Source organism: Terrapene carolina, unplaced genomic scaffold, assembly GCF_002925995.2.
Source record: "Terrapene carolina triunguis isolate 2854851 unplaced genomic scaffold, T_m_triunguis-2.0 Scaffold21, whole genome shotgun sequence".
NCBI classification, from domain to species: Eukaryota; Metazoa; Chordata; order Testudines; family Emydidae; genus Terrapene; species Terrapene triunguis.
The window spans coordinates 38459173-38472191 of NW_020664372.1; the positions used below are offsets into that span (position 1 = coordinate 38459173).

General features: G+C 39.9%; 1 protein-coding gene across 3 annotated transcripts in view; it reads left to right on the plus strand.

Annotated features, from left to right (window-relative positions):
• The window catches only part of FHL2 (four and a half LIM domains 2), a 52730-nt gene extending 44511 nt beyond the window's left edge, over positions 1 to 8219 (plus strand). For all 3 annotated transcript variants that reach the window (XM_024204449.3, XM_024204459.2, XM_026647800.1), the window contains 4 exons: positions 863 to 1037; positions 3920 to 4089; positions 5278 to 5464; positions 7400 to 8219. In XM_024204449.3, coding sequence (XP_024060217.1) covers positions 863 to 1037; positions 3920 to 4089; positions 5278 to 5464; positions 7400 to 7551 — 684 coding nt within the window. In that variant the 3' untranslated portion in view covers positions 7552 to 8219. The remainder of the gene's footprint in view (positions 1 to 862; positions 1038 to 3919; positions 4090 to 5277; positions 5465 to 7399) is intronic.
• The last annotated feature ends 4800 nt before the right edge of the window (positions 8220 to 13019 follow it).

The window sequence follows — 13019 nt, forward strand, 5'->3', positions numbered from 1 at the left end:
CACCCACAGTTTGTGTCCTTGGTCAGTGCAACCCCAGAGTTCAGAAGTTCATCTGCAGAGTTCACTACCCAGACTGAGTGGAAGGAGGGGGAGGTATGGGGGCACCTTACGTGCTCCGCTGCTCAGGTCAACGGCCGATTGCCACACCTCTCCGCGGGGTTCTGCTGTAGTCTTAATCGCCAGCCGCATCGCTCCACCAGCCATCCTGCTGGCCGCTCCTCTCTGCTAGCCATCCTGCTAGCCACTCACCAACTTGTCTTCAGGCCCTTCCCCTATTTAACACAGCTCTCAGTGATTTCAGCTTTTATTAGGGGGGCCTCAGTGCTAGCACACTCAGAACCACTAGCCCAAAGTAGGTCTAATGCTTAGACCTAGTAATCAGTGATTTCAGCTCTGCAGCACCTAACAAGACTCCTAACTACACCATTAAGAGGTCCAGAGAGCCCATACTACCAGGTACACATACCTGTCCCCAGCCTCTCTCAATTCACTGGGCTTTGGAACCCATGTCCCTTGCCTAGTAAGTGCTACTTAGTTGAGGGCGAGTTCCTCCATCATAAAATGCCAAGTACAGTTCTACTGTCCTTGATTCAAATAACCAGGATAACACTACTTTATTACTCCTGCTCCAATAACAAAGAGACTGGGGATTCCATAGCAGACAAAGTGACCATTTGGGCAAGCAGTGGGTGGGTGGGTGTGCCCATGCAAATGAGATCAGCCCCTGAAGTCCTTTTCCACAGCTCACCACCAGATCTCAGGGTAGAGCTTATTCTGACTCTGCTTACACTTGGATATTCTCCCAATTTACAATTGTGCAAATTATTCATTCTGTTTATTCTGTGGTTTTGGATTTCTACAGGATCTGTCCTACAAGGACCGGCACTGGCATGAAACCTGTTTCCACTGCTTCCAATGCAAGAACTCATTGGTGGACAAACCTTTTGCTGCAAAAGAGGAGCATCTACTTTGTACTGAATGCTATTCCAATGAATACTCTTCCAAATGCAATGAGTGCAAGAAGACTATCATGCCAGGTTAGGATATACCACTTTCATTTGTCTGTACTTTAAAGGCCTGCCCCAAAGCCCACTGAAGTCATTGACAGTCTCTCAACTTCATTTCATTTTATATGGTTTAAAGGCCAGAAGGAACCATTTTCTGTATATCACAGGCTATTCATTTCATCCCGATGCCCCTATATTAAGCTCAAATACTTTAGTTATACTAAAGCATTTCAGTCCTCAGGAAATTAAACTATGTGCCACTGGGAAACAGCGGGAGAGAGGAAGGTGTCCAAATGCCAAGATTGCTGCAATGGCAGGAAACTGGATGAGACCAAAAAATAAAGGCTGGGTCAAATATCAAAACTAACCCCAGCATCCCTTGTAACAAACGTCTTTACAATACTGAATTCATAATCCTAATTCATAATCTGATGGGCCAGTTGGGGATGTTATAACCTATGTTTTAAGTTATCCAGATCACCTAATTCACATAATAGATCTCCATACATCCATTATACAAATGAGATGGATTAATACAAAGAAAGGGGGAAAAGTAAGTTCAGTTCTATTTTTAATTCAATTTTTGATAAGCATTCACATCGTGCCATAATCAATTTGTACACTATATATGAAAGTTTTATGCAGCCTGGACAGCCAAAGTTCTTATACACCTGTCTGTCTAGTTTTGTCTTTCTTTCTTGTACACCATCTTGACTGGCTGCTACCATTTGAAGAGCAACAGGGTGCTTTTAAAGTTTAACTTTTTACTTAAATAGCTAAATTGGGAGCTAAATGCTCCCAGTTTAGCTTTTTAACAAAATGTGAAAAAAGCAGCCAGGCTACCTCCAAAGTGCTGTTGAGTACTGAATCTGAAAAGATAGAACCGTTTCCCTTTCAAGCTTGGCTATCCAAGAAACAGCTGCCTCTCAACAGCCTAAAACTTGGGTATATGGTAACAGACCATCGAAACGTGCTCTGTAGTTTACAATGCCATAGCATTCCATAACAATTTGAAGGCTTAAAAGGCCAGAGGTTGGGGCTGGGACTAGAAATAGATAATGAAAACAGTTTTTACTCTTAAAATTCAGGAGTCCATATACACGCCTGGTAATGATCAGTGATATGATGTTATTCCAGCTGAATCCTTTCTGAATTGGCACTTTCATGTCAACCATGTAAAAATTGGCATGGGTGCCTCACAGGCCATGACATAAAAATTGCAGGGGCTTGGGATATAAGATAGGATGTACAAATAGAAATCATGCAAATGGTTTTAAAAGCAGATGGCCAAAATTGCTCAGTGTTCCACATTTGCACTCTCTTTCCCCTTTTCAGGGGTATAGATACATTACTTGTGTTTTATTAGTTGAGAAGTATAGCTAATTGTGTCATTTTTAATTGTGAGAAGGAGTGTTCATGAACATTATTTTAATTTAGTCATCTCCTAGTGTTTGGTGTGCTCCATTTATTTTAAGCTTACAACCCAGACAGGAAATCAATTAACCAAACATTTCGCAACCACATCCCTGCCTAATGTATGCAGCTAAAGCCATCATCACACTTGGTAATCAGGCTGCTCTACACCAGTGTTTTTCAAAGTTCAAGTCGGTCGCGGCATGTAAGGCACTGGGTCACTCTGGTCAGCACTGCTGACCGGGACGTTAAAAGTCCTGTCGGCGGTGCTGCCCAGCTAAGGCAGGCTAGTGCCTACCTTTTCCGATAACACGCAGTGTCCCGGAAGCAGCCAGCAGTGGGTCTGGCTTCTAGGCAGGGGGGCCACGGGGCTCCGTGCACTGCCCCTGCCCTGACCCCCTCCTGCTCCCCAACCCCTGCCCCTGCCCTGAGCCTCCCCAAACCCAGAGCCCCTCCTGTACCTCCTGCAGATGTGGTTGATGTGGTTCAAAAAAGATATATTGGAATTGGAAAAGGTTCCGAAAAGGGCAACAAAAATGATTAGGGGTATAGAACGGCTTCCGTATGAGGAGCGATTAATAAGACTGGGACGTTTCAGCTTGGAAAAGAGATGGCTAAGGAGGGATATGATTGAGGTCTATAAAATCATGACTGGTGTGGAGAAAGTAAATAAGGAAGTGTTATTTACTCCTTCTCATTACACAAGAACTAGGGGTCACCAAATGAAATTAATAGGCAGCAAGATTAAAACAAATAAAAGGAAGTATTTCTTCACACAACGCACAGTCAACCTGTGGAACTCCTTGCAAGAGGATGTTGTGAAGGCCAAGACTATAACAGGCTTCAAAAAAGAACTAGATAAATTCATGGAGGATAGGTCCATCAATGGCTATTAACCAGGATGAGCAGGGATGGTGTCCCTAGCCTCTGTTTGCCAGAAGCTGGGAATGGGCGCAGGGATGGATCACTTGATGATTACCTGTTCTGTTCATTCCCTCTGGGGCACCTGGCATTGGCCACTGTTGGAAGACAGGATACTGGGCTAGATGGACCTTTGGTCTGACCCAGTATGGCCGTTCTTATGTAAAAGGGTCAGGGACTAACATAACTGGCATTTCCATCAGACTCGTCCTTGTGCTTGTATCTGAGGCACAAACACAAAGCAGAAACTAAATGAAGAAATAACTGTAGGACTTTAATAAAAGGTGTGGAACAGAGCGAAGGTAAGGCTAATACTGCAGATTTCACAAGAATTCCTAATGAATTCTCACAGTGCCATCTGAAGGAAGCCTGAGGCTTTCTGTAGCTACTCCTCTCTCCTTACCATAACTCACACACTCTGGAAACTTCCTCTATGAACAGCACCTAACTCCTTGCTATGCTAACTAATCACTGCACAGGTTCTAGCCATCAGTAGAACCCATTCAAAACTACAATGGTTAAAACTGCTATAACTGTCAGCATGAAGGACTTCATTTTGTGCATTGATCTCATGACAGGTACACGCAAGATGGAGTATAAGGGCAACAGTTGGCATGAGACCTGCTTTATCTGCCATCGTTGTCAACAACCAATTGGAACAAAGAGCTTCATCCCCAAAGATAATCAAAACTTCTGCGTACCCTGCTATGAAAAGCAGTTTGCCATGCAGTGTGTCCAGTGTAAGAAGGTATTATTCTTAATTTATGTATCTCAAATTTACAAATTTGTCATACCTACTAAATTGGTGGAGGGTTTTTTGTTTTTCTGTGTGTGAGATAAATTGTTATGAAAACAATGATAAAATCAGCTGACCTTAGGATATGCAGTACAACTTTAGGGTCCAATCCTGCAAACCCTTATTAACAAGCTCAATGCTTATTACCATGAGATGTTTCCTACAAGGGGATGACATCTTTAGCTCTGAGTGTGGGAAAGGCATGCAGCGTGAAATTTTCAAATTAAAGCATTCAGCAGTGATCCAACCCAGCTCCCACTGAAATCAATAATATTAAACAGGAGCTGAGTTAGGCTAATGCTGAGTCCTTTTGGAAATTCCAACCATAAAGATCAAGAGGAGAAAAGAAAGAGTTGCCATGTTTATAGCATATATTTTCTGAAATCAACGTTTCTGAAGTCATTACTCAGTTATAGGTCACAGGCGTTTGCAGGATCAGGTCAATTATTTGCACAACATATTTCCTACAATTCATACACCACCATTCTTAGTGAATTAGAATTAAAAAATACCAGAGGAAGAAATAAATGAATGACTTGATCCTGCAACCCAAAGTCTTGTGGCTGATTCATTGCTAACATAATTTATTATCACTGACTTCAGTGGGATGGTTTGAATGACTCGTTATGTGATGGATGTCCGGGACTGGGTCAAAGAGATGCAAGCAAAGGAGAAGAGATACAGTTTCAGCAGAGATTTGAAATTAAATGGTCTGTTGATGAGGAGGAAAAATAAAAGGAGTCTGTTTCAGACAGCAGAAGCTGCAGAGATAAATTATTTCACCACCAGGGATGGGATTATGTGAGAGCATGGAAAGGAGGCCAGTGCTGAGGTGAGCACAAGGAAAGGAGTAGAGGAAAACATGGTAATGAACCAGGATGGTGTAAGGGTTTTATATACAAAGAGGACAATTTTGAGCAAGATTACAAGATGAAAAGGGAGCAAATGAGTTGTTTAAAGATGAGACTTTGCATAATTGGGCATGATAATCACTTATCCCAAACCAAGGCTTCCCTCTCAAGGTCAGTTCCTGCCAGTAATCGTAAATGTTATTCCTGGTTTTAAAAAGAAGTCCTCCTCAGTGAGAAGGTGACCTCACAAAACCTCTTTTATTCTTGGAAAAAAAAAAAAAACACACAGGCTATCACTACAGGAGGAGTAACTTACCGGGAGCAGCCCTGGCACAAGGAGTGCTTTGTTTGTACTGGATGCAAGAAGCAGTTGTCTGGACAGCGCTTTACCTCCCGGGATGAGTTTGCGTATTGCCTGAGCTGCTTCTGCAATCTCTATGCCAAAAAGTGTGCTGGATGCACCAACCCCATCAGTGGTAGGTGTCTTACTACCATGATCTTCAGAAATGTAGAAGCAATGAATTTTAAAAATATTTGTTAGAAATGTAGTGGTCAGGTTAATTTAAGAGACCCAACAAATATCCCAGTCATATCATATCCTGAATTTGAGCACTTTTATTTGTGCAATCTTTGGAGTCTTGGAAAAATTGGAATGAGTCCTTACTTTGAATTTTTCTCCTTTTCATTTGATTTCCAGGGAACATGTAGACATATCCTAAAACTGCTATGCATACCGTACCACATACATACCCCATATGGTATTCAACCTACTTTTATTTCTGAGACACTACTGTATTCATCAACAATAGTTTCCCTCCCAATAGAAAGTACATTTAATTATGTCTCATATTCGACTGCAATGGGGTTTTCCTGGATTTTCAAGATAGGTGCTTAGAAATCACAAGGCTTTGAGGCACTGCCCTTCAATATAAAAATATTAAAGAGAACAATTATATAGTGCTGTATGACTAAGCATAAAAAGATAACCCTCCAAGTGAGGTGATCAATGCTTTAGACATGTGAGTTATACAGTCCAAGACTGAGGTTCTGAGCCACAACTCATTGCCTGTCTGCTTACACCTCTCCTGCCATTAGCAATAGTCCACTTTGGATGGCACACTTAGCACTTCTTTGCCATCATGGAAATTCAACATTTTCTGTCTATCTTTATGCTGCAATCTCCCCCTTTGAGCTTTTTGATACTAACTTCACTTCCCTCTAGAGTGACCAGATGTCCCGATTTTTGGGTCTTTTTCTTATATAGGCTCCTATTACCCCCCACCCCGTCCCGCTTTTTCACACTTGCTGTCTGGTCACTCTACTTCCCTCCCAACTGTCCAAAATACTCTTGCCAAAATCATCTCTCACTTGTCAATTCAACCACGTTGCACACATCCTTTCAGTCTCTTCACTGACTGGGACTGTACTGCGCCCTCGGCAATAGGTTCAAACAGTTTGTTCTTGCTTTCAAGGTCATGCAACACATAACTCATATTGAAATCTGAGCCCTTGTCCCCTTTCACCTTCCTCCAAACTTCTGCTTCACCAATGAGGCCATCCTCAATGGCCCCTTCACCTCTTTCTCTCAAATATTTTTGCACTTTCTTCCCATGCTTCCACTTTCTTGACACTCCCTCCTCAAAACTATCAAACCATTGCCTTCGCTCTACTCAGGTCACTCAATCCCAGTTCTGCAACGTTACCTTCACAATTGAGCAAGTTCACATTAAAACATTTTTTTTAAAAACCCTAATCTTTCAAGACATATGTATCCCTGTACTGAATAACCATGTTATCTTATTTCTTTAACCCATATCTTTCCTCTCTGTTCTGACTCCCTGGTGTACATTATAGTCCATTTCTCTGTCAAATCCATCAGTTAAGGCTCAAGTCCATCACTTAAGGTCCAGTTCCTATTCACACTGAGTAGCATGAAGATTAAAGGCTGCTCTATGCTAGAAAATTACATCAAACCAACAATGCCATTCTGGGATGTGAAAAATCCACACCTTTGAGTGACATAGTTAAGCTGACCTAAATCCCCATGTAGACAGCACTAGGTCGATAGAAGAATTCTTCCATTCATCTAGCTACTGCCTCTCTGGGAGGTGGATTATCTACGCCAGTGGGAGAACCCCTCCCGTTGACAAAGGAAGTGTCTACACTGAAGCTCTACAGAAGTGCAGCTGTAGTGTTTTAATTGTAGATAAGCCCTAGGATACTACTTACCACGTGTAAGGATGGCAAAATTAGACTAAAACAAAGCAGGAATGGAATTCTCTCTCACAAAAAGTGTCTTTCATTGCCTTATATCCGATATCAGTAGGAGTCCCCAAATAGCATTCTTACACTAAGCCACCTGATGACTGGTACTCCATTGTTTTTCCTTATTACTTTTGGTTTTTAAATAGGACTCGGAGGAACCAAGTATATCTCCTTTGAAGAACGGCAGTGGCATAATGACTGCTTTAACTGTAAGAAGTGTTCTCTTTCATTAGTGGGCCGCGGCTTCCTCACAGAAAGGGATGACATCCTTTGCCCCGAGTGTGGGAAAGATATTTAAAGTTTAAAACAAGGAGGAAAGCAGAGCTGTGCTTGCAATACATATTTTTTGAAACATGCGATGTTGTGTACTAGCTTTAGTCAACCATATGAAGACTTTACTCTTCTGTGTTTCTCAGTACCATTCACATCACGTAACCTTTTTTTCCTCCAGACTGTCTAAATCCAAAGGCGGATTGGGAGGGGGGCAACAAATGATCTCAGAATCTCTAGATGGGTTGTTGATGGTTAAGAATTTACACAGTTAACCAAGATAAGTGCAAGACTTGATATATGAAATGTTTTGACGGTTATTGACATTTTCTTTTCTTCACTGAATATTTGAATTTACAAACCTTAGTCTTTAAGAGAGTGATATGTTTGAAGGATTACAATGACTATGTGCTATAACTTCATAGATAGAGATTCAGGAGGAAATCTTGACCCACTGAAGTAAATGGCAAAACTCCGTTTGACTTCAATAGGCCAGGAATTCAAGCCTAGTGTTCTTGGAATGTGTAATTGCAGTGTGCTGTTAAGTGTGTAGAAAGATGAGAATGTAGCGTGTGTATCAGTGTTAAAGGATCTGTGCCATGCCTTAACTAGGAAAAAATGATTAATCAATCATTTAAGTGGGAATGTTCTGTAACAAATATTTTATTGCATGACTAGATGATCATTGTGTGAAATACAAATTCTGTCATCAGTATCAGTTGAAACTACACTGCATAGTGTATTTCTTAAAATAATAAAATCATTTAATAAATTCAAATTTTTTGTGATTTTGATTTTTTTTATTACTTTTAATGTGTCAACATTTTCTAAAGTAGAGTGTGCGTAGAACGCTTCCAAAGTTTAAAAAAATACAACATAAACCATATAAATACAACCCACTTCCCCAAAGTACCGGTAATACTGAATTTGCAAGGTTCTGATAATTATCCTCAAATGGACGCACCAAAATAGCAGGTAATCTCCCATTGATTCCAATGGGAGGAAGACTCTCCAAACAGAAATGAATAGTAACTAAAATGTGCAAGAAGACCAAAGTAATATCACCCACTACAATAATTAATGTATGCTCAATTGCTGTATTTAAAAACTGGTAAAAAGTATTCTTCTGAAAATAAAGTTTTAACATCAACTACAATTTGAGGTAGTTGGTCAATTTAGAATCCATATGGCCTTATATAAAAATGCTGACCATGTCCAAAACTTTGTGTGATTTTTATGGGTAAAACACAGCAATTGGAGAGAAAAAATGTGTCTGATCACCAACCATTGGAGATATTTGCTACTAGCAGTCACAGATGGGCCACATGTCCCTGTAGGCAGTCTCATCAGATCATACCTTCCATAAACTTATCAGGCTCAGTCTTGAAGTCAGTTAGGCTGTTCCAGAACTTTACTCCTCTATTGGTTAGAAACCTTCATCTAAACTTTTTGATGGCCAGTTTATATCCATTTGTTCTTGTGTCAACACTGGTGCTTAACTTAAATAACTCCTCCCCCTCCCTAGTATTTATCCCTCTGATGTATTTATAGAGAACAATCATATCTCTCCTCAGCCTTCTTTTGGTTAGGTTAAACAAGCCGAGCTCGAGTCTCCTCTCATAAGGTTACTTTTCCATTCCTCTGATCATCCTAGTAGTCCTTCCCTACCCCTTTTGTACTGGTGACCCCTTTCACATAGCAAGCCTCTGAGTGCAACCCCCCTTATAAATTCAAAACACTTGTTTATATATTTAACACCATTATAAATGCTGGATGCAAAGCAGGGTTTGGAGTGGAAGCTGACAGCTCGCGACCCCCACCCCCCCATGTAATAACCTTGCAACAGCCTGAGGGGTCCCAACCCCCCAGTTTGAGAATCCATTCTAAAACATGGGAGACCAGAATTGCACACAGTAGGAGCCTAGTTAACACTGAAAAATATAATTTGTCCTTCCCTCACCCTTTTTTTTTTTTTTTTTTTTTTTTTTAAATATAGTTCTCACAGCTAAACGCAGTTGTCTGCTGCAACCTCACCCAGAGCTGGATACAGTGTAATAGTTACTTGGCTTGTTTTACATATTACTTTTTAAGTACACCCTAATTTAAATTATTTTTTTTTGTAACAATGTACCATTGCTGACACTGTTTCCATTATTTTTTGCCTTCAGCCCCTTAGAGCCCTGCACGGATACAAAATCTGTATCTGCATCCAATCCGCAAACATGGTCCACAGCTATAAAGCAGATTCGCAGGGCTCTACAGATCCTTCTGTTATTACTGGTGTGGTTTCATGGACTGAAATTAGAGCTGAGGAATGGGGATTTTTCTGAGTCTGTGCATGCAGCACTGGGTAATTCAATTCATAGCTCCATTTCCCCACCTGTAACACTGAGATAATATTTACATCCCGGAAGTTTATACAATGGTTTTATAAAATGGGAGAGCTGTCTCTAAAGCTATTTTTATCATCTACCTATCATTTTTCTATGCCATATTTGTGAATTTGATTATTCCTCAGAGATTAACCTCTATGTGTCTTTGTATTCAATCTTATTTCAGGTTTCAGAGTAGCAGCCGTGTTAGTCTGTATCCACAAAAAGAACAGGAGTACTTGTGGCACCTTAGAGACTAACAAATTTATTAGAGCATAAGCTTTTGTGGGCTAAGTGGGTTGTAGCCCATGAAAGCTTATGCTCTAATAAATTTGTTAGTCTCTAAGGTGCCACAAGTACTCCTAATCTTATTTCAATGATATCAGCCAGTTTCTCCAATTTATCAAGCTTGTATTTTATTCAGTCATACCTTCCAAAGTCTTCATGTTACCTACAAATATTTCAGTTTAGTTACTGTGCTTGCTCGGTACAAGACAACTTCTGAACAGGCCACTCACTATGCTACAAGTGGTATGAATTTGTAATGAACATTACTGCTAGAGAAAAACCAAATTAACATCTCAAAATGTATTCATGAATGGACTTTAACTGTTGACTGGTATATGAATTTTTTGGGGTAGTTTAGCCTCACCAGGGAAGGCATGACTTTAATCCAGCCATGTTGTTTATTTGTAATTTACATAATTCTTTCTAGGTCTAAACTCAAAATTTAGCAAACAATTTAAGAGCTCAAGAGAACACACGAGAGATTTATTTGTACAGAAGTCACAAAGGAACATACCTGCCATGACAAATGTTAATTTTAACTTTGCATAGCTACTATTGCAACATGTTTATTCACGTCCAACACCTTTTGGTCTGGCACCATTTCTAGTTTAGATTTGCTAGAGAAAATTGCGGGTGATCGAATGTGCTGGCAGTGGAATAATATCATGAAAAACAATCCATTGAAGGAGACTTCTGGCACAAACTTCAAGAATGGTGGCCATGTCAGACAGTGAATACCCTCTTTATGCACTTTCCAGATGGAAGTAATTTGTATTCAGCAGGAGTTGGAGAAGATCAGTCAGTTAATTATACCTGACGTACTTTCAGAATAGAAGAATTTCCCTGTCATAGTTACCGATGCAAATCAGCTTTCAAAATAAAGAGAGAAAAAGCAACTTTGGAAATCTTTGTACCCAACATGGGTTACTTATTACCTGCAATGAATCTCCTTTAAAAACTAAAATTAGTATAGCAGTGCAGTTTGTGCAGGTAACTCTCATATATACAATTAGTTCACTGTTCTGTTTGCACAATCACATTATTTAATGAAGATTAAAAAAAAGCCATCCACTCCCAAACAGTTTTGGTTTTACAATATCAGATAAGTGAACACTATCGTTTTTATCATCACTTTCTATGTGAGCAAAAATGCACTTAACATATACAATACTACCCACCTAGGTCCTTATACTGCATCTATCACCGTGGTATCTGAGCATGGTACTGATTGCATTCAGGAGGCTCTCCAAGCAGCATGCCAGAAAAGTGATATTCTAGCCACTGTAAATAAATTATTCCAAAATACAGTAGCAGTTGTCCTTGAACCATATGCCTGGATGTATGGAAACCTTACGCTCAGATGATATACTTTTTCTACATACTTTCAGAGTAGGTCACTTGGTTTCTGTATCCATGTTTGCATCCAAGACATCTGTTGACAAGATAGTACCCTGTCGTATATGGGAACAATCAGTTAGTCCAGGGGTAGGCAACCTATGGCACGCGTGCCAAAGGCGGCATGCGAGCTGATTTTCAGTGGCACTCAGACTGCCCGGGTCCTGGCCACTGGTCCAGGGGGGCTCTGCATTTTAATTTAATTGTAAATGAAGCTTCTTAACCATTTTAAAAACCTTTTTTACTTTATAATATATAACTAAACTATTGTTGTATGTAGACTTCTAGAAAGAGACCTTCTAAAAATGTTAAAATGTATTACTGGCACACGAAACCTTAAATTAGAGTGAATAAATGAAGACTCGGCACACCACTTCTGAAAGGTTGCCAATCCTTGGGCTAGTCTAAACCTTCCAAATATTTCCATGTTGTTGGTCACCAGAAAAGTTCATTTTTATTTTAAGGAGCAATGTCAAGTTCTTGGTTATATTGGGAATAAAGATTAGAAAATAATTCACCATGTTTCAAGTTATATGCTGAAAACCCCAATGAGCAGGTTTAGCCAGGCCAAATTAATCTCTTCACTGCTGGTCCATAGAAGTTCTATGGGATTCCTAAGATATCAAGCCAGTTTCAAAGGGTACTTGGGGTATAGGCCAAATTCCACTAATTTAGGCATGAAACAGACTTCCAAACTGGTCATCCACAGAGAACTAAAGTCAGATTCACCTACCCTGTTTGTCATGTTTGTTGTTTAAATCCATCAGTTTTAGATTAGTATGGTGGTTGGCCCAACAATGAGAAGCAGTATATTTAGAATTTAATTTATTGTCTGCTAAAGCACACAGGTGGCCTCAGGAGTAAAAGTAAGTGCTGTTTTCTAGTATCCTAGGTCTGTTTTACCTTTACATCATTCAGTGCAAGGTCAGAAAATTAAATTTTGAAAAACTGTGCAATACACTGAAAAGTTCTGACAGGCCAATTTCATGCTCCAGCAGCGTTCATGTGATGTCATCAGCAGTGCAAGCTGGTGCACTAAGACTGAGAGAAAAACATGCTTGTAAGTTGTATGTTGGAAACCTCTCTCACCCTTCAGCTATTACTCTGAAACCAATGGATTTTTGAAGTCCTAATGTAGTCCGTTTTGATTCTACTATAATTGTTGCACATGCCCTTTGTTATGCTGTCAGCAAACTATTTGGGGTCATGTGACCCTCAAATGAACTGTAATTATGTTCTTCTACCTTCCGCACAAAAGTAATTCCTTCGTTTAAAACAAACACAGAAATAACAGTACTCAAAAACTAAATGTGGAAGCAGAAAATAAAGTGTAATTTTCTTACGAAATACTGTTACTTTAGGTTTAATTCTAGTTAAAAGTTGAATCACAGTGAATAAGAAATCCCTCTTATACCTCTGAAAAAAAAGCACTGTCAAACCA